Source organism: Telmatherina bonti (assembly GCF_933228915.1).
Source record: "Telmatherina bonti genome assembly, chromosome: 6".
Lineage (NCBI taxonomy): Eukaryota > Metazoa > Chordata > Actinopteri > Atheriniformes > Telmatherinidae > Telmatherina > Telmatherina bonti.
In genome coordinates, this window is record NC_136624.1 from 10,908,238 (window position 1) to 10,931,048 (window position 22,811).

At 42.7% G+C, this 22,811-nt stretch overlaps 1 protein-coding gene across 1 annotated transcript; it reads left to right on the plus strand.

Annotated features, from left to right (window-relative positions):
• Positions 1-7,256: 7,256 nt before the first annotated feature.
• LOC306756649 (zinc finger protein ZXDC) lies at positions 7,257-22,334 on the plus strand (the record flags this gene model as incomplete). Its single annotated transcript, XM_079241467.1, has 10 exons — positions 7,257-9,045; positions 11,578-11,730; positions 14,520-14,598; positions 14,735-14,865; positions 15,890-16,060; positions 16,413-17,197; positions 18,889-18,973; positions 19,061-19,218; positions 19,463-19,564; positions 21,798-22,334. The coding sequence occupies 10 exons, from the start codon at positions 7,257-7,259 to the stop codon at positions 21,882-21,884; spliced, it is 3,540 nt and encodes a 1,179-aa protein (XP_079097593.1). The 3' UTR covers positions 21,885-22,334.
• Positions 22,335-22,811: the final 477 nt, after the last annotated feature.

Sequence of the window (22,811 nt, forward strand, 5' to 3'; positions counted from 1 at the left end):
GAAGGAAAATGAACATGTGGCCTTATTTCTGCTATAAAGCTACAAGTATTTGAGAGGAAGGACTCTATTTTTATATGACAACAGGACATCTATGTTGTTTTGCATGTTTATTTGACTCTTATGCTGCCAGTGATTGTACTTTGTGTCTTTTTTCATGCCTGAAAATGACTTCAGACGGCAATCTGACTTGTTACTTGTGTAGTCCACTGTGTGGGAGCAATCTTTCCTACTCTGTTGCTGTGCAGGTTTCACTTGAAGGAAATGCTAGTGTAATAATCCAAAACATGCATATAAATGGAGACAAGTGGTAGAATAGATTTGTAGACCAAAATATTGAACATGCATGTGTGTGTAATGATAAATAATAATAATAGTAAGTAAAATAACCCAGTTATTTAACCTGTTGGATATTTTTGTATGAAGCATGCTGAAGTCTTTTCACAGTGTACAAAATGTGAAATAATGCCTGACTGACAAACAATACACTGCTTACTTCTCCTCAGTCTAGTGAATCCTGCACAAGATCAAATGTAAATATGTTGAAATGATGTACAGAAACTTCAGTCTTCCATTTACAATCTTCTGCTCTGAATCTGATGTCTTTATTTTAATTTTCCCTCTTTTACATTTTATTTATGGGTTTATTAAAGTGTTCTAGCTTCTGCGTAAAAGCACCAAATAAAGATATCATGTAAACAGATAACAGTTTTCCCAAGCAGAAACGTCAGTTACTGGTTTGATAGTAATTACTTGGTGATTTAAAGGAGGGGTATGTAAGATTTTCAATATTTTCAAAATCAATTAACTAAAAAAAATAACTAAAATCATAATTAGATAGTTTTTTTTTAAACATGTAGGTTCCAGTCTGTCCATATTTGATGTGTTATTAAATTACAAGTTTAACTAATGACAAAGACCCTTCTTAAATGTTTGCCTACCAGTAAAAAAAAAAGTGCTTTTTGTCATTTGTCATTAATTAAACTTGGAATTTAATAACGCATCAAATATGGACAGACTGGAACCTACATGTTCAAAAAACCTATCTAATTATGATTTTAGTTATTTTATTAGTTAATTTATTTAGAAAATATTGAAAATCATACATACTCCACCTTTAATGTACTGCTCAAATATCTAGCTTTATTTATTTATTAGATAAAAAAAATATTTTTATGTTTAATCAGTGTAAGATGAGGTGTCCAAAGGATTAAAATGGTAAGAGGAAAGAAAAAATAGGGTGTAATTTTTATCGAACCTTAGAGCTCCCATAATTAAAAATACATTTTAACACTATATCTCACGAAAAAGGTCCAATTATACTTTAAAAACCATGATAAAAAACAAAGAAGTCTTTGTTTGTTAGAGTTTAGGAAATTGATTGGAAGTTGATTGGAAGTGAACAGAGTACCTTGTGTCTTGTTGTAGATTCTGAACAACTGACAATTTCCAATAAATGTTCATTTTTCATCTTAATGATAACCAGTTAATTGGTAGTTATCTGAAGAACTCTTAAAAAAGACAAATATGTCAAAATTCGGAGAGAAAAATTAATTAATCACAAAAAAAACTGAGCCTCATAATGGAGGAGTAAAAGTGCCACAAAGTATTAATTCAATAATTAATTATTTGATCAATTAAATGTATCAAGCATTTATTAAAGCATTAAATAATTAATGATTAATTAATAAATTATATGTTTGTGCATTTATTTCCTATTTTACATAATTATTGACACATTTAATTAATTAATTAATTTTACATTTAATGTTTTAATAAATTAATGACACATTTATTTCATTAAATAATTATGTATTTAATTGATACATTGTGGCACTTTTACTCCTCCATACTTCATGGTCTTATGATTATGCCATCAAAATACCTGCATGCATGCTCTCAGCTGATAATTTCCCAGTTATCATCATGTGAATTGCACATTTAATATGCACGTAATATTAACTGTTATTAGACAGATATACAAACACACACACACACCTGTATGTGTATACACCTGCAGACTTGTACAGAATTTGATGTCAAGATCTGCGCACGTCTGCTAATTAGGTCTGATGTGTGTCAGGTGTGTTGTAGCAGGGAAACTCTCAACACTTGCAGGACTGAGGCTTTTGAGGACCGGAGATGGCCGCCCCTGCAGTACAACATAAACTACATGTTAGATGTTGAAACCATTTTAGCACATTTTGAATTTAATGGCAGTAACACATTTGTAAAATGATGTTCAAGGGTGATGTTTAGCATTGTGTAGCACCTCCTCTTCTTATAACATCTGTCTGTAAACATCTGGAGAGTGAGGAGACCAGTGGCTGGAGTTTTAGAAAAGCAATTTTTTCACATTCTGGTCTGATGCTGGATTCTGGCTGCTCAGTACCGGGGCTTTGTTGCTGGATTTTTGGTTCCATGATGCTGCAGGAGAAAGGTCTGGACTGCAGGAAGGTCAGACCTTTCTCCTGTAGCTGGTGTGATGGCTACAGTATGTGGTTCAGCATTGTCTTGCTGAAACCTGCAAAGTCTTCCCTGAGAGAAACATAATCTGGATGGGAGTAGATGTTGCTCTAAAACTTCCATGTACTTTTCAGCATTGATGGAGCTTCACAGACGTGGCAGCTGCCAACAGTCAAAGCTTATGAACTGTCTACTGATAATAAGCTGAATGAATGCTCTCCTCTCCTCTTTTCCTCTCCTCTCCTCTAAGTCTACATCCATGACTTTCAGAAAGAAAGAACTGTTTCCAGAACAGTTTTTCATTTTCCTTCAGACCATTTTGGATGAATTTTAGTCCAGAGAAGACAGCAGTGTTTCTGGATCCTCTTCACAAGGCTTCTTCTTTGCATGATAGAGCTTTAACCCTCCATGATTTCCAGTAGGGTCTGTTTTTAAAGCAGCACTATCTGAGGGCCATAAAATCACCAGCATCCAGTTTGACCTATCCGGTGTCCCCTGCGTACAGAGATTTCTCCTAATTCTGAATATTTTGATGGTGTTATATGCTGTAGATGGTGGGATCTTCAAAGTCTTCCCAAGTTTACATTGAGAAGCATTTTTCTGAAATTGTTCAGCAATCTTTAGAGTCAGATTGATTTAGACTGGTAAACTTCTGTCCATCTTTACATCTGAGAGACTCCACATCTCTGAAATGCTCCTTTTATATCCGGTCATGTTACTGCCAATTTACCTAATAAGTTGTAAAAATGTCTTTTATTAATTCAAATGACTTTTTCAGCTTTTTGTTGCCCTGCTCCAAATTTTTTTGACGTGTTGCTGGCATCCTATTCAAAATGAGCCAATATTTTCTATGAAATATCTTATATATTTTTCCTAATAGGTATTTTATCAAAAGATTTGATCAAAATATTAGTTGATAGAACTCACTTTTTATTTACGTGTTTATTATTATTTTAGTCACAGAGGACGTATTTATATCTAGGACTGATTTTTCTGCTTCTTGTGGAGGGCAGTGTGTTGTTAGACAGTACTACACTGCCATCTAACGGGAAGAAGATGGAAAACACAGCAAAAACTAAAAAAGATGGTTGACAGTTAAACTGGACATTGTTGCTCAAAGTTAATTGTTGTTTCCAAAACGGTGAAGTACTCCGCTGATATCCTCTCTGATATTATGCTTGGTTAAACAGCTTTTAAAATCCGCTCCACAGTTTCACAGAGATGGTGTTGCTGTGTTCGTGAAATCTGGGTCGCACCTGCTTCTAATAGCTCTACATACTAAACTTAATGTGTACTGTTAAAATGTGTTCTCCAACTGTACATCTCTCATTTCGTTACAAGAAAGTTTGTGAATATTTAAATGAGAATAGTAGATTTTAGAAATTAAAAATAAAAGCCAAACATGTTGCTGTTATTAGGGGCAGGACATTAACGCGTTAAGTACGCGTAAATTACGACTAATTACGACTAATTAATTACAGAAACATTAACATTTTTCTTTTTAAAGTAACGCATTTATTCGCAGAACCTTTGTCAGTTTAATTTTAAGCTGATTAAACTGATGCACACTTTACTTCTGTTTCTAACTTAGCTGCATTGGTGCAGTATTCAGCACGTTTCAGACCATTCTGTGGGTTTATTTACGCACGAAAGGAACATAGACAGGTTTAGTGTTTTTTTTTTCCTGGTGAATCAGGGTCTCTTGGTGACTAACATGAAAAGAACGTGTAGTTTTCTCTTCTCCATTGTAGCAGCAGTGAACCCCCCCCTCTCTCCCGTCCTAAAGAAAAGCTCGGTCAACACTCAGCTCCACCTGCAGTCAGAGAGGAGCTGATCACCTCTCCTGCATGATCAGACAGAAGTAGACGCTGGTTATTTCGTCCTGGTTTACGGTCAGATGTTAATGTTCTGTAATGTAGATAAAACTTTTATAAAGTTAAAAGGACTGTAACATGTTGTAGACTATTAATTAGCGATAACTGAAGCTGCAGCTGTAGTTAAAGTTTTTAAAAACACACTTTAACTTTGAGTCTGTTCAGTTTTACCAGAGATATTTATTTATTTAATTTGATTATTTAATTGCTTTATTTAAGTACTAAATAAATGAAGTTGACAAATTTCCGTGCAGGCCGTGAAGGCCACACTTGGCCTGCTGGAAACCGTGTTGAGACCATAGACATCATACAACATAGACGCCTCATTGAGCGCTGGAGCGTGAACCAGCGTCACCGCCATATTGGATGGGTCACCGCTTTCGAGTCTTGCTGCAGAGTCAACATTGTTTCCCCACAAAACTCTTTTTTGTGGAACAACAAGTATATATAACACACAAACAAAACACTTCTACATAATTGGTTGATAAATAATGTTAACTCTGTGAATAATCTACTAAATGCAAATGATACATTTTACTCCAATGCAGTGCTTTTACAGAGAGGGATAAAGAGAGAGAGAGAGAGAGAAGCTCAGTGTATCAGGAGTCTAAACCTCTAGCAGCATATGCTAACCATCCCTAACTATAGGTCTTATCAAAATATTTTAACATAAAAGCACGTTGTTTTTAAATGTTTTACAGTGATCTGTATCATAACAATATCTCTGCCCTTTGTAACAAACTAAACTGTGATAAAAATCAAGTAAAAATTCGTGGAGTTATTGTTGTCGTCTGAGTTACACCAGAGGTGCCCAAAGTGGGGCTCACAGGCCAAAATCGGCCCGCCAGCACTTTGCTTTTGTCCCTTAAGTCATTGTTTATTATAATGCCCTACAGAACTTGATGAAAAGACACTTTCAGTGTCATGAACCCCAATAAGACCAGATTCAGAAGGACCCTGACTGACTCCCACCTCAATGACCTTGTCAGTGAGCAAGGTGAAACCCAACATGGAGAGACTGGTAATGTCCAAAGATCAACTTCATGTTTTCCACTAAGTAACAACAACTCGCCTTGTTCCACATGCACTGTTTCTGGTTGTTGACACGTTGCACTTGGTAAAAGTTTAGTGGCTGTAATTATTGCTTCCTGCCCCTCGATGTCTATGTATGTATGTATGTATGTATCTATGTATGTATCTATGTATGTCACTGTATTTGCTATAGAACAATAATAAAATAACTGTTCATTTTCTTGTGTTTCATCCTTAAAGCTGCAGCGTTTGGCCCGTGGCTCTCTGGATCATTTTTCAGTTTGGCCCTTGGAGGCAAAAAGTTTGGGCACCCCTGGTCTACACCTACAAATAAAAGCATTGGAGGCGCATGGAGACCCATCCAATATGGCGGCGTGATGAGACTCAGCTGTATAGGCCATAGACATCATATACATAGATGCCTCATTGAGCGCTGGAGAGTGAACCAGGGTCGCCGCCATATTGGATGGGTCTCCGCTTTCGAGGCTTGCTGCAGAGTCAACGTAGATTCCCCACATAACTCTTTTTGTAGAATAACCCATATATATAACACAAAACACTTTTCTATATTATTGGTGAATAAATAATGCTAACACAGTGAGTAATCTACTAAATGCAAATGATAAATTTGACTTCTATGAGGGTTTTTTTTTTTTTTTTTTTAAATATGATATTGATGCTTCACAAAGAGAGTTTTACATGATTGCATGTTTACTTCCACCAAGGAGGTTATGTTTTTACTGGCTTCATTTGTCTTTATTTGTTGTCTGTACGGTTGCAATAACCAGCAAAATATTGAAAGCAGGTGGTGAGGAATTGCTCTTCACGAGGTTGAATAATAATACATATGACCAGATATAAAAAGATAGACAAATCCAAATGCATAAATAAACAATTAAACATGTTAGTATGGAATTAATTCATACATTTACTTATATTGTGGCCACCTTATGTCTTAGTTAAATAGCATATAAAAATATTTTAGCATGAACGCACGTTGTTTTTTAATATTTTACAATAATCAGTATTATAACAATATATGTCCTTTGTAATAAACTAAAATGTGAGAAAAATCCATAGACTGTATATAAAGAGATGGACGGAGCCTCCGTGACGTCACCCGTAGGTTTCTGAAGAGCTGAATTAAAGCTCGGTGGGCGGTTCCTACCATTACCATCTTGGCAGGGGCATGCGCGTCGTTTAAACAGGAAAATGCATTTATGGGCAAAGAGGTGGAGCTGAGAGTGGGGCTGTGAGCGTCATGGTGGATGATTGACATCGAGCGAACTCCAAACTTTCTGCAGCTAAGAGCTAATTGAGCTAACCCGGAGATAACATTAGATAACCAGCTAACGGAGGTAAGCGGGCTAAAGCTAAGTCATGTTGTTAACCTGCTACAAACTGCGGTTGTTCTGCGTTCTTCTGACTTAAAGCGGGAGATCGGATATCTGTCAATCAAAAGAACACGCCCCTAAATATGCCAAATTTTGAGATTAAATTACTTTTAAAGGGTGAGTTAGAAAAAAATGTACTCCCCCCCACAGTTGTCTCGAAGGTAAACCTGACTTATAAACCAAAAATGGATTTTTGAACTAGGCTGTAAACATGTTTATTTCTGCTGTGAAGTTGGTCTTTTTAACACGGGAGTCTGAGAGGATTTGCTCTGTTTTGCAGCCCCTAGCTGAGTTGTGTTGTTGGGCCTACAACTTACAAATAAATGCATTGGAGGCGCATGGGAGACCCATCCAAGATGGCGGCGCGATGAGCCGTCCGCTCGTGTTACATTGCGGCTTCTATGCATGTATGATGTCTATGGTTGTGGCTGCGCGGATCATCTCGCGCTAGTAGGGCGGGCCTTGTCAGTGTTGCTGCTACAGGGATACCAAGATGGAAATCCAGGGGCTCTCTGAAGCCCAAAACATCCACTCTCAACATGGCGCCCCACGCCGAGCCATTTCATCTCCAACTCCACCACTAACAGCTTCATTAACTCACTTTATCTCCACCGAAAATGACGCGGGCAGACGTCTGGAGCCTCAAAGTGACAACAACAACAACAACAAGGCCAGCAGGCCAAAGACTTCATCGTTTCGCCTACTGGCGGAAAATGGCAGCGATGTTTTGGGGTTTCATAACATAAACACGGAGAAAGAAAACGACCTCCACGCGCTGCTGGGTTCGCACGAGTTCGTCAGGGCCGCGTGGAAGTGCGAGGAAAGCGGACAGGGTGGGATACACATGGCTTTGCCTCTGTTTGAAGGGGAAGAGGAACCGCAGCGGCAGCGTGAGGACGGCGTCTTCCAGCAGCCGCCTGCAGACATCCAACAGCCGCCTGCAGACATCCAGGCTGCAGCTGCCAACAGGACCGACAAATCCACACAGGAACTATATGTGGTTTTTAATGTGGTCCAGGATGATAAACCGAGCCAGCACCGGCTGGATGTGTCCTCTAACATTGTGGATGAAGTGAAAGCCGGAGCAGAAGACTGCTGTAAGGGAAGCGACTCCATGGAGGTTGGAAACAGCAGCGATGTTGCTTTCTGTGAGTCCAGTGACAACCTGAGCTGTCTGGACACGCAGAGGACAGCAGACCATGTGAGCCCTGCTGTGGTTAATGTGAAGCAGGCTGCCTATCAGCACACGGTGGAAGACGTGGTTCTGACCAACAGGTATGGTGATAAGCTATGTGGGCAGATCTGCACTGAAAACAGCAGTGGGAAGACTGCTCCAGAGGCCATGGAGACATCAGGCTTTATTAATGACTCCAGGGGGCTGCAGGATCCAGTTTCTGCCTCCACAAGTCCGTCTGCCAGTGAAACCTTTTCAGGAACCATCACAATAAACAACCAAAGCATCATAGTGACCATTGAAAATGGCACACTGACTCTCGCTGCCCCACCTGAGGGGTATGTACACAAAGAGGATGACATGGTCAGCTTAAAGGAACATCTAGGTATGAAAGACCATGAGGATATTGTTCTTCTGAACTATGGCGGCGGGACTAGATCGATTGGGAAGATCAGCACCTTGGCAGTCGCCAGTCCAAACCAGCAGGAAGAGCCCAGACCCGGTTTATCTGTTAGTGACTCTGAGCTGGCTCTGGTGGATGATTGCTCATTATCAGAACTGGGAACCTCTCTGGACTCCTGTCCTGTCAAGCAGGAGACAGGAGGTCTGTGTGCTGTGACAGAGGCCGATCTGGTCGCTCCATCACCCAAAGCCCACGCAGCGAGCTGTGACAACGAGGATCTTCACTCGACACCGCTCATCCGCTCCAAGAAAGAGACCCTGGCCACTTTTGCCTGCCCAGAACAAGGATGCGCGAATTCATTTGATTCCCGTCAGAAACTCAAGGTGCATCTCCTGAACCATGCGGAGGACCCACGGCCATATCAGTGCACCGTCCAGGGCTGCGGCTGGGCGTTTGCCACCTCGTACAAGCTAAAGCGGCATCTTCAGTCCCACGACAAGCAGCGCCCTCATACCTGCCAGTTCGAAGGCTGCGGGCGGCGCTTCACCACGGTCTACAACCTCAAGGCTCACATCAAAGTCCACGAGCAGGACAACGCCTTCATCTGCGAGATCTGCAGCGAGAGGTTTCGCAGCGCCACAAGGTTGACAAATCATCAGAGGGTCCACTTTGAGCCGCAGAGGCCCCACAAGTGTGAGTTCCCAGGTAACGCAACCCTTCGTTTTATTATAAAGCACAATAACAGTAACCACGATCCATCCAAGATCTGTACGTAAGAGCTGGACAATGAAATCTAAATGCTATAAAATAGAAAACTCAGTTATATTCCAGAGGACAACATCCTCTCCTCTACCAGGAGCTGTAAGATGAGCTCCAGGCTCTGGTACCCGGGTCGCTCATCTTCTTCACTCCCAGTTTCTGGAGGTACTGTGTCACCCTGGTGGAATGCGTTCGGTCCGGATTCTGGAGCTGTGAGATCGCTGCAGTGTCCTTCTGATACGTCCGTTGATCAGGTGTCCGTCGTCCTTCTGTGACCGACACACACCTGCAGCGCCTCAGTCTCAGGACCAGAGAGAAGTCAGTCGCCAAAACACCAGAAAAGTCTCTAATAACTCCAGTGGTCTGGGTGAATACTCGATTCTGATTGGCTGCAGGTTGACATTTAAAAAGTAATATTGGACACCAATTAAAAAAAAGTTACGTCAGATAGGAGTGTGCTGGCTTTACACAGCAGTTGGTAACCGTGGCAACAGAGATGTTAGCGACAAACGGGCAGAAAGAATATCTGGATTGACAATATCAGACATCACATAAACATGATAAACATCCTCCCCGATTTCCTTCATATTGTGAAGAAATATGCATTTCAGGCAGAAAATAATCATATTTTCATCATACCTGATGATGCTCCTCAACAAGCAACGTTTGTTGCAATAGTATCTGCTGCCGAACGCGCTGCAGGTGCTCTCAAAGCCGGTTACCTTGGAAACGCCATAACAAAAGATGTTACATAGTCCGCCCTGCCTTGTCCTATGAAAAACATTATTCTAATAGCAAAAACAACATTAGTAATTGATCTTATATTATTTCCTTTATGAGTGACCATGGTGTAAGCGGGATAATGCCCGACGAGGTGTCCATTATCAGAAATTAATGGACTTCGCGTCAGACTGTTCATGCCCTGGCGTCGTCCATTAATTTCTGATAATGGACACCTCGTCGGGTATTATCCCTTACCTAATGCACGGTTCCAAGTTGTTTAATCCGCTTTTACCGCTTATATAGGAACTAATTTACGTTGGCCTAGATGTACGTTTTATGCCAAACAACCGCTGTCAGGCTACAGCGCGTTTCTCTCATTCACCTGTTAAAAGAGAGCTGATCTGAACCAGCTGATTAACGCGTTGCTATGGTAATGCCCTGTAACGGAGGGATATTACCATGTTTAACTGGCAGAACTATGTATAGGAAAATAATGCGGCCAGTTGTCACTGACAATGGTATAAACTATGTTTAGGTGAACTTCCACAACCTACTGCAGTTATTCTACATTGACCTGCAGCCGGAGCCGACTGAGACTGGCCACCTGGGAGTGCTTTAGGACGGGAGAGGCTCCCGCTGCTCCTTCCTTACAGTAACTGCAGAACAATATGTGCCTTCAAGTCAGTTGCCAAAACACCAGAAAAGTCTCTAATAACTTCAGTAAAAGTTGCTAGATTTAGTGAGAAAGTCGGCAAGTTGGCAACAGTGTCTGAATGAAACCAAAGCGGCTGTGGGAGGAGTTTACAGCACAGCGCTGCAATGCCAGAGACGCTCGATTAGCAGCTGAAGACAGCAGGAGAGAAAACTGCTAAGAGAAAAATAATCACAACCTTTTATTTTTATGATTGTTGAAAACCCAGATCGTACTGAGATTAAAATCCGATTCATCGCCCAGCCTTAACTTCTATCACCAATAAGTTCTACCATGTTGTAAAACTGATGAATCAGGCTTCTCAACAACATATAATAATAATAATAATAATGATAATAATGATACAACACAAACTGGCATTATTAAACTAAGCACTAATGTCGTTACATTTTTTATCTTTTCACTGTAATTACAAGCCAGTGGACATGTTTCGTTCTGAAAACATCACCATGGTGTCTGAAACGGACGGCAGACCTTGACGGTAAACTCTGAACTCTTGCACTGCCCCCTGGTGACAACGCTAACTAGCAACTGACCAGTATGTCATGGTGAAATTTGTTACTACATGAGAATTTGTTCCTGCTCTCGAGGCTGCAAGAGCAAAGAAAAAGTTACTTTTTATCTGGTCAATACATCCACTGTGAGGAACTTTGTCCGTGGCGGGGTGGGTTGTGCATGCGGCCGCGTGTTTTAATGCCACGTGTTGTAAAAATGTTGGTACTTTCTCTCCACATTGATCAGCTGATTTATTAAAACAGTCTGTTTAACCTGCATCACATGAAATGCATCTTTTCCATGTTAGCCACGCCCACTTCAGACGTCCAACCAATCACGCGATACTTTTCAGAGGCCCATGAGAACAAAGTTCTGCCAGCTTGGAGTACGTAGCGGGCTTAAAGGATGCCTGACGGCATGACAGACTATGTTTGAAAAGGCTTCAGCTATTAATGTACAAACATGGAGCAGAAATGTGTTTTTCTGCGGAGCTCTGAACCAGCTGCTGCAGGATAAAACAGATTTGTTCCATTCTCTGCCCCAAACAGGCTGTGAGAAGACCTTCATCACCTTCAGTGCCCTGTTCTCTCACAACCGAACGCACTTCAGAGAAACGGGTCACTACACCTGCACCTACCCAGGCTGCGACAAGACGTACGACAAAGCCTGTCGCCTGAAAATACACCTGCGGAGTCACACGGGTAAGCCGTTGGACGACGTGTTTGTGATGATGATGATGATGGTGAAGTCACTCCCCAGCAGCAGCTCCGGATCAGAACATGAAGCCACAGGAGGAGCCTGAGGCCAGTGTTTTCTATAAATACCAGAACAGAGAAAGAAAATAAGTCCCCCCGCCCCCCGCCCCTGTCATATGACTCTGACTCTATGCAAGTCACACACACACACCATTGGATCTGGGATGTGTGTGTCCGGTGAGATGCTGGTTTTCAGCAACAGTTGTCCATTTCTAATGTTAGCGTTTGATTTGGGAGCGACACGATGCAGGAAAAGGAATTAACAGTTCTCGTTGTTATGAAGGAGAAACTCCACCGGAGGAGGAGAAGGAGAAGGAGGAGGAGGAGGAGGAGAAGGAGAAGGAGAAGGAGGAGTTTCAGCTCTATCCAGCTCCCATGTCAAATACTAGACATTATAATTAAATCTGTTTTTGTCCTACTAAAATGGCATCAAATAAAAGCTCTGCGAACACACCAGATCAGGTTTGTGGAGCTGGATTACAGACTCAACATGTTTCTATAAAACCAGTCAAACATAAAACTTCATTAATACAGATAAAAAAAAAAAAACAAAACCTGTTTTTATTGTCATATTAATCTGTTTCTGTTGTCAGATGGACGAACACTTCAGACATGATGAAGAGAAGCGGCTCATTCAGGCTGCATGATGGCGTTTCTGTCTCGGCGCTGAGATTTTACCTCCAGCTCAGGCTGGCAGATCACATGCTTTACGCAGCCATTAAATTCATTCATTCATTTCAATCTCACGAGGATGAAACGTTTTCAGCTCAGCTGTGTTTCCCAACTTCACCCTCATCCACAAGTTGCTGGTTTGCAGCTACCCAGTGCTGGCCGGTACCGGTTCATACTGGGAAGTGTGATTTGTTATGAGTCGGCACAAACGCTGGTTTACACAACATTGTGCACGTGGTGCAGCAGAAACCATGTGTGTGTGTGTGTGTGTGTGTGTGTTAAGTAATAATGGATGTGAAAGTTCAGAGAGCGAAGCTGTAGAAGGCGTTGAACGTGATGGCGTCTCTGTTGTCATGAGACGTGGACCAGTTTCAGCTGCTGACGTCCAAATAGAATCTGCTGCAGAATCTCATCTGCTGACTCGCTTCAGGCAACCAAACTGTCTAAAACTAAGATCCTCCTCATCCTCAGCATGAACTGGAAAACACGGAGGACACCGAGTGGGATGTCACTGGCAGATGTGTTTGTATACTGACTGACTTTAAAAGGAAAAGGTGGATGGAGATGACCAAGGTGCATGTGGATCCATACAGCCAGAGACCCGGGTCGGATGAGTTCAGGAGACAGACTGGTTCGGTATGAGGATCAGGGCCGGACCTGAACGTCTGAATGGTGGTTGTTTCGCTTGTGATTGTGAAGCGTAGCTCAGTATGCCGCACAGGCAGGCTGAAAGTGAAACAGCTGCTGAAAGCATCAACAGGAAACAATGAAACGGTTTAATCAAAGCCCAGAAACGATGCAGAAAGTAGGGCGACGTGGACCCATGCAGCGCCGCTCCACTTCTGCCCGTGTGAGAAACACTGAAGATTACAGCAGCTGTTTCAGATTTCATATGAAAACACGACGCCTGTCATTACTGGTATCCTGTCATATAACTATGTAGTAATCTGTACTAAGGCTCTGACGAAACGTTTTCCGATTCGATTCGATTTTTTTGGTGCCGATTTGATTTAAATTGCAACTGCTGATTTTTATTGACTAAAAACCGAAAAAATTGTACAAAACCTTTTTTTTTTTTTTTTGCTCGTCATCTTAATTTCAATCAGGAAAAAAACACAGTAGCCAGACCGTCATTCTGCTGCTAAAATGTCCAAGAAGACAAGTAAAAAAATCAATAAAACAATAAAAATTTTAAAGATTTTATAATAGATTATTTTTATATTTAACAGGGAAAAAAAATCGATTTTAAAATTGTGTAGCAGAAAAATCTAAATATACGATTTTTTGATTCGATTTTCCCTCCCAGTATCCTTTCATATAACTATGTAGTAATCTATACAGTAAACTGCAGTTCTGTCCAAACAGCAGCATCATCTGTGGAGGGAATTTGGCTGAATTTACAGAGACGATAAATAACCTGATTCCACCTCCGGATGAACTTTAACGCTTGATTCAGCCGTTGAGTCGAGACGGAAACCCTCCTGCTCTTCCTGTTTATCACATCAGCACGGTAAACGTCAGACAGACGTACGCTGCGTGTTTCAGCGGCTAGTTGGAAGCTGCTTCGCTGTCTGAGAAGAGAAATAATTCAAAACAAAGGAAATTAGGAGGTGTTTCTGGGTGTCAGCTGCATTAAAATGTATTTTTACTAAAGCTGGGAAATTGAATCGAAAAAATCGAGTATCCGGATTTTTTGCTTCACAGTTTTAAAATGTTTTTTTTTTTTTTTTTTTTAAGAATTTTTTTTTCCACATTAATACAAATCATTTAAATTTTTTGCAATATTTATAGTTTTTATTGATCTATTTACATTTCCTAATTGAAATTTTAAAAAAAATGAGGAGCAAAAAAAGTTTTGTACATTTTTTTTTTTTAGCCTACAAAAATCAACAATGTTGAAGAATCGTAAGATTCACAATTTAAACCAAATCGGCAGCCAAATAAATCACATCGGAATGGAATCGGGACAGAAGCAGATCGTCACAGCCCTAACTTTCACCGTGTCCGGTGTGTCATGCAGTGAGCTGTAGGAGTAAAAACCCGTTGATGTCTTGTTCCTGCAGGGGAGAGGCCGTTCGTGTGTGACTCGGAGGGTTGCGGCTGGTCCTTCACCAGCATGTCCAAGCTGCTTCGCCACAAGCGGTGAGAGATGTCCTCATGTCCTGCTGTTTGCTGCAGAAACCTGTGGATCCAGAGAGATGCCAACAGTTTGATGCCGGTGGGTGGAAGGGAAGTCCCGTGTCTGATGAGCAGGTTTGTGGCTGTGTGTGTTCCTCAGGAAACATGATGATGACCGTCGCTTCGTCTGCACAGAAGAGGGTTGTGGGAAGTCCTTCACCAGGGCAGAACACCTGAAGGGTCACAGCATCACCCACCTGGGCACAAAACCCTTTCAGTGCCATGCAGAAGGTATGCAAAGAAAAAAGAGAGCAGTTTTCTTGTTGCAGGTTTATTTTTTCTCCTGTTTAATCAGATTCTGGGTTTAACCCTTAAAACAATGTCTTATAGCAGGACTGATGAGCCGAGTCCCACGATGTGCACAGCCCTTCTGGTTCCACACATCCCTGCAGAAACACACCCGACTCACATTAATGAGTCGTTCTGCAGAACTTGATTGGCTGTAATGTGGGTCAGATGCGTTGCAGCAGGGATGCACTGAAACCCTGTAGAGCTGCGTCAGTAGTGTGGAACTCTGGTGGAGAGCTTAGCTTACCTTGGATCGGTGATCCGTGGAGACTTTTACATCCCGTCCAGGAGGATTACAATCCACCGTTTATTTATGTTGTTTATACAGAAACACTTTATGGTATTTCCAAAACGAATGATCTCTAATAACACCTTTATTTAAACCATTTTCATCATAAACAAATGTCATCATCACCACTATGTTGCTAGGAAACCTCGAGCTTGACAGAAATTATAACAAATCCGCTTAATGTCAGAAAAGCAGAAGGTTCTGTGTGTGTTTGAGAAGGAGAAAAATAATGGTCCTGTATGGCTGAAGATGTTTTTAATGCATGGAGGTGTCAAAAACCAGCTGTGTTGGCTTTGTGAGGAAAAAACAATAGTAGAAATATGTCAATTATTCTTCTGCTGAAGGACTTAAGAGAACAATGTCCAGATGAGAAAGGTTTGCTCTCTGCTGATCATGTGTGTTATTTCTACAAAGTTCTGCTTGTAATAAATTCTGTTTTGTTGTTTTGGTCGGCGTTGTGCTGCAAAATCCATTGATAAATTCATTTGACATCATTTTAACCTCTGATTCTGACTCCTGAACACGTGATGTCTGGATGTTGGCTGGGATTAAAAGAGTTGAGCTTCAACATGCATTTCACATGAAACAGAAACAACGGCTTGACGTTTGTCTTTGTATTTATGTATCTGCAGCACTTTGCTGTGACTGGTGGTGATTTGGGTCTCGTGTGCTTCTCAGGGTGTAACGCCAGGTTCTCGGCGCGCAGCAGCCTCTACATTCACTCCAAGAAACATAAGCAGGACGCCAGCACCCTGAGGACCCGCTGCCCCGTGGCCAACTGCTCCAAACACTTCTCCTCCCGCAGCAGCCTGAAGAGCCACATGGTGAAACACCACCACCTCAGTCCTGGTGAGGAAGCAGCCGGTGGAGCTGGAGCCGTCGATTCAAATCTGCTGTCGCGCACAAGCAGCCAGAAAGAGCCCCACTCCTCCACCAGAGGCTCATCACACTCCTAAGAATATTTATGAAGAAATGTTCAGAGATTTTTTGAGATGGTTAAAAAAAAAAAACCGTGAAAAATTTCAATTAGAAATTAAAAATAATCTTATTTAAGAAGTTTTATCACATAAATCCACTGATTTGAAACATAATTATGATTAAATCTGAAAGTTTCTGAGTGAAAATATGAAATGATTGTATTTTCATGTAGAAATAAGTTTAATATATTGAGATGATCACATTGCCATCGTCTCCGTTGCAGATCTCCTGAGCCAGATGGAGACCACGCCCACCCTGACCCCCAGCAGCGAGCTGGTCAGCTCCACCCCCACAGCGGTTGCCGGGCCTGGCGTTTCTGGGGGGGACCAGCTGACCAACCTGGACCTCAGCTCTCTGTTCTCTGCTGTTCCTGGGGGAACCGCCCCCACAGCTGGGATTGGGGTGGGGATTCCGGTTGCCGGTAGCAACGCTAACGGCCCCTTCGCCATGGACCTGTCTCTGGTCAGCTCCGGCATTCTCACCATCGACCCGTCCTCAGTTGGCACGACGCTTGTTACCAGCACATGCACCACCCTGGCCAAAGCCTTGGACCCCCTTATCATGGCGACCAGCGCTGACTTGGCCCCTCAACACAGTCTGGAGGGAGCGGTGGGCGATGTTCTACCCCCACAGGGAACCCTCAACCTGGACGATGTGCAGACGGTCACCCCGGAGGCCCTGGGGACCCTCACAGGTCTCACCATGCAGGGCCCGGCTGCCTCTGTAGACGCCGCTCTGCAGCACCCACTCAGCTCCTCCAGCGCCCTCAGCGTGGAGTCTTCGTCCTCCTTGGCCGTGGCGCCTGTCGCTGAGCTGCTGGTCTCGCCCTCCAAAGTGGTGGAGGTGGGGGGCCAGGGAGGCGCGGGTCCTCTGCTGGGCTGCGTGGAGGTGCTGGGTCCTCAGGAGGGAGGAAAAGTCCTCACTCAGTTTGTTTTCCCAGGTCACAGCAGCAGCTTCAGCCCACAGAAAGAGCTGGAACTGACGGCCGTGTCGCCGAGCAGCTTCCTGGTGAGCACACGTCCTTCGTGATGTCGGGATATTAACGCGCCTGTTGGTTAAGTTATGACAGAATTTTCTGTGTTCGCTGTTTCTTTTTGTAAAACCGTGTTTGAACTAGGGCTGCTCGATTATGACAAAAATTATAATCACGATTATTCTGACTGAAATTGAGATCTCGATTATTTAACACAATTATCCAGTATTTTTAAACAACGCTGCGCGTCGTGGTGTTCTAGACTCCGTGTCGCGCATTATAACCGTTTATACCATGGTCTGGGTGAATACTCGATTCTGATTGGCTGCAGGATTGACATTTAAAAAGTAATATTGGACACCAATTAAAAAAAGTTACGTCAAATAGGAGTGTGCTGGCTCAAACAGCAGTTGGTAACCGTGGCAACAGAGATGTTAGCGACAAACGGGCAGAAAGAATATCTGGACTGACAACGTCAGACATATCATAAACATGATAAACATGCTCCCCGATTTCCTTCATATTGTGAAGAAATATGCATTTCAGGCAGAAAATAATCATATTTTCATCATACCTGATGATGCTCCTCAACAAGCAATGTTTGTTGCAATAGTATCTGCTGCCGAACGCGCTGCAGGTGCTCTCAAAGCCGGTTACCTTGGAAACGCCATAACAAAAGATGTTACATAGTCCGCCCTGCCTTGTCCTATGAAAAACATTATTCTAACAGCAAAAACAACATTAGTAATTGATCTTATATTATTTCCTTTATGAGTGACCATGGTGTAAGCGGGATAATGCCCGACGAGGTGTCCATTATCAGAAATTAATTGGACTTCGCGTCGGACGGTTCACGTCCTGGCGTCGTCCATTAATTTCTGATAATGGACACCTCGTCGGGTATTATCCCTTACCTAATGCACGATTCCGAGTTTTTTAATCCGCTTTTACCGCTTATATAGGAACTAATTTACATTGGCCTCGATGTACGTTTTATGCCAAACAACCGCTGTCAGGCTACAGCGCGTTTCTCTCATTCACCTGTTAAAAGAGAGCTGATCTGAACCAGCTGATTAACACGTTGCTATGGTAACGCCCTGTAACGGAGGGATATTACAGTGTTTAACTGGCAGAACTATGTATAGGAAAATAATGCGGCCAGTTGTCACTGACAATGGTATAAACTATGTTTAGGTGAACTTCCACAACCTACTGCAGTTATTCTACATTGACCTGCAGCCGGAGCCGACTGAGACTGGCCGCCTGGGAGTGCTTTAGGACGGGAGAGGCTCCCGCTGCTCCTTCCTTACAGTAACTGCAGAACAATATGTGCCTTCAAGTCAGTCGCCAAAACACCAGAAAAGTCTCTAATAACTTCAGTAAAAGTTTCTAGATTTGTCGCTTTTAACAAAAAAAGTTGCCAGATTTCGTGAGAAAGTCGGCAAGTTGGCAACAGTGTCTGAATGAAAGCAAAGCGGCTGTGGGAGGAGTTTACAGCACAGCGCTGCAACGCCAGAGACGCTCGATTAGCAGCTGAAGACAGCAGGAGAGGAAACTGCAAAGATAAAAATAATCACACCCTTTTTATTTTTATGATCGTTGAAAACCCAGATAGTAGTTGAGAATAAAATCCCGATTAATCGCCCAGCCCTAGTTTGATCTGGATCAGCAGAGGAAATGATAAATGAAGAGATTGGTGTTAACGCTCGTCCCGTGGGTTTGATAGGAGAGCGGAGGCTCCGCCAGGACTGACTACAGAGCCATCCAACTGGCCAAGAAGAAGAAGCAAAAAGGTTCCTCGACTACAGCTGGTGAGGAACGTTTCCGTCTCCATTTTTACTCCGACTCCGCCAGAACCTGCATGCTGAGCTAAAACTGGCTTTCTTTCTGCTTTCCAGGCACCTCGAGCTCGAGTCAGAGGAAAAGCAAAGGCTCAAAGGTTGCTGCAGCTTCTTCCAGCGCACGTTACAGTGACGCCGCTGTAGCCGCCAGCGGGGGCCTGACCCTGCGTGACCCCATCACCGGGGCTCAGTATGTGCAGATTCAGCTGCTGCAGGTGAGATTCCCGCATTTTTAACCCTTAATCACCAGTTTAAACGGTGTAAACAAGATTCAGAACGTGGTGGGAGCCTTTTCCCCGCTGCACCACTAAACCTGCAGCCAAGTGAAAAATCTGTTCGTTATTTACTGTTACTTCGCTGATGTGGACAGTGTAAACGTGCGTTTCTGTGTGAACATGCTGTGATGTAGACCAGAGAGTCACAGCTCTGAGATCTGGTGGATAAAATGTCTCTACGCAGGATGATCCAGCCAACGACGGTGACCTGGCTTTCCAGCTGAGCTCTCAGACCTCCAGCTCTCACTCTCAGCTCACTGTCGACCTGCCTGTCAACATTTTACAGGTCAGTAAAGCTCCTACGGTTCTGCCTCTTCTCTATGTTGAATACTGAATGTTTAGCCGTAGGTTAACAGTAACCTGGAAGAGTCTGATAAATAGGCAAACGTTCAACTTCTTTGACTGAAAATATCAGTTTTTTGTGTGAAAACGGGACGACTGCTCAACTTTTTAAATAAATCCTTCGAGCTTTAGAAATGGTTCCAAGTTAGGCTTAATTTTTAGTGAAGTGAACCCGTTGGAGGACAGTGAACTCATCGTCATGGTGGAGATGATGTGAGCTTTGTGACATGGTGCATCATCCTGCTGGAAGTTTCCATCAGAAGATGTTACACTGTGCTGGGATGGTCCACAACTAGGCTGTGGTTAAACCAGGCCATGCTGGGACTAAGGGGCCCAAAGTGGGCCAAGAAAATATCTTAGCTGACATGGAGACTCATCAGACCAGTTGCTCCATCTTCTATTGTCCAGTTCTGGTTAGTCTGTGTGAATTAGAGCTGCAACTATCGAGTACTTTTGTAATCGGGTACTCTGTTGATTATTTCTTCGAGTAATCAAGTACTCTTACGATTTTTTTTTATTATTATAATTTTTAAAACAAATACTAGAAACTCAACCAAAGTCAATCTGTAAATGTATATTTGTGAAGCTGTTGCATGTGTTGTTACTACCTCATGCATGAGGAAAATGTTTTAAAATATGATACTTTTAAAATGTTTTAAAAGTATCATATTTTAAAATGTGCCAAAGTGTTTGTGCACGCGCTCAATGTGTGGAGAAACAATTCTCAACCGGTCGCAAATTTCTGCATTTCAAAAAATTAAAAAGAAGAATTCACATAGAAAGAAGGACTGACTTGTAAACATGTCCAAAGTATCTAAGAACTAGTCTATGTCTTGGTGGACGACACGCTTGTTTAAAGGTGTGTCTGTTTAATACGGAATAAAAGTTTGCTGCAGGAACAGAGGCTCTGCCTGCCGTCACACACAGCCTAAAACATGCGCTTTGACTCTGTCTGTGTTCAGGAGAGACAGATGAAGGATGGATTACAAGACGGTTAACGTGCGTTAGCAGCAGACACCTCGCCATGCCGTCACTGCTGACTGATATCACAGGTTATAACACTGTACATTTAACAGCCGCTGCTGCTGTTGATATAAATCACGAAGCTGAATCTCCTCCTGGAGCGGTGAAGTGGGGGGGGGGGTTCGCTTTTACTGCCCTTTTCAGTGTGAAATGGTCCCACACTTGCGACTTTTTCGGTCTTTTCCTCCCCTCCTCTTCATTCTCTGCCATTAGAGACCAAAGCAAGGAGAATCTTCAGACAGAAAGCAAACCGCTCGCCGCTGCTGTTTGAAACGTCCGTCATCAGTCCGGGTGAAACAGTCATACTGTTCAGACACACCGTAGGCCACAGGTTCTGGTTTTGTATATTTTATAAATAAGTACTTTATATGTTAACTGAAACAGTGATGTAGTCCCTCTGAACAGCACAGTGGTCTGAGAATGCCGCGATGGTGCATAAGTTAAAATATATCATCACGTGATATTAATTAAACGACGCCTCGAGGCAGATAATTTGCCTCAATCAATTTTTTTACTCGAGTTACCCGAGCAATCGTTGCAGCCCTAGTGTGAATAGTTTCCTGGGTTAGGATCTGACTTCTTGTTGCCGTTCTACCGTCTCCAACCAGTCTGTCCGTTCTCCTCTGACACCAACCAGACATTCTGGTCCAGACAACGGCTGCTTACTGGATATTTTCTCCTCTTTAGACCTTCTCTGTATACCAGGGTTCAAACCTGGTTCCTGAGGGCCAGGTGTGTGTCTGACTAAAACCTGTTTCAGATCAAAGTGATCTCAAGTTGTCACGTTCTGCACGAGTCTGTAAACGGACTCATTCATTAGAATCAGATGCGTTGCAGCAGGGAAACATCTGGTACCTGCAGGATACTGGCACCTCAGGAACCAGATTGGGAGATTCCTGCTGTAAACCACAAAGACGTGTGTGTGTATGTGTGTATGTGTCTGTGAATGTGTGTGTGTGTGTGTAATAATCCCAGCAGTTAATGAAACCAACAAACACACCAAGTCCCTTAAATCTCCTTTCCTCCTCATCCTGATGCTCAGTTTGAGCCTCAGCAGGTGCTCTTTGCTGTGTCTGCACGACTCTGAGTCGCTGCCACGTGATTGGCTGATGAGGTGGACAGTGTGTCCAGTAATGTCTCCTGTTTCCTCGCAGGAGCCCACGGTGATGACAGAAGATGACAACGGCTCTGACAACTCCCAGTTCACAGGAAGCACCATCAACCTCCAGGACTTGGAGTGAGGCCTTTAATGGCGGCTTCCTGTTGCCGCCGACGACGGCGTGGATGTGATTCCACACATGTTGCACCTTGAGTTGAGGAAAGTTCAGAGGTTTATTCCGTCTGCTTGTTGTGTCGGAGACTTCAGAGGTTCCTCCTGTCCTCTGGTTGTCCGTGTTAACGGTGTCTATTCCATGGTGCCACACTGCTCCTCTCTCACACACACACACACACACACACACACAGTGTGCTGTCTACGTTCCAGTTGCCTTACGAGCACCTCACGCTGTGCACGCCTTCACTTGCAGGTTTTCTGCTTTATTTCCTATGAGTTGGACGTATGTGTTATTGTTGTTAGAGTTATTTTTGTATGCCATCAGGAGTCCATGTTGAAAACATGCCTGTCTGCTCATGTGTTTGTACACACGATGAAGAGTTTCTACCTTCCGGTGATGATTTTTGTCTTTTTATTTATTCCAAGCTGTGGGTTTACAGAATGGCAGAGCCAAACAGATGAATTAAAGAATCAAAGCACAATCAAACAGGTGTCGGAGGATTTACTTTGCTCCCTTCCAGTTACGTTAGACTGTCGAACCGCAGCACAAACAGACGTGTTGTTTAGTATAGTTCTGCTCATATTTATTCATCCCCTTTCATTAAAGAAGGAAAACAAACAGCTGCCTGTAAAATAGGCTGTAATTGACTAAAGTAATAATAAATAATTTCATGAAAATCATTACATTATTTTTTAATTCTGGTTCAATGAAAATATTTTATTCAAAAAGCAAACAAATAAGATAATTTATTAGATATTACATCAGTCATAAAGTAATATTTAGTTGAACAATCCTTGAATGTTTCCGCTCCAGTCAGGTGTTTTCTGTTCCTCTCAGTCAGACTTCTGCACCTGTTGACAGGTATTTTGTTCCACTGTTCAACAGAAAAGTCTA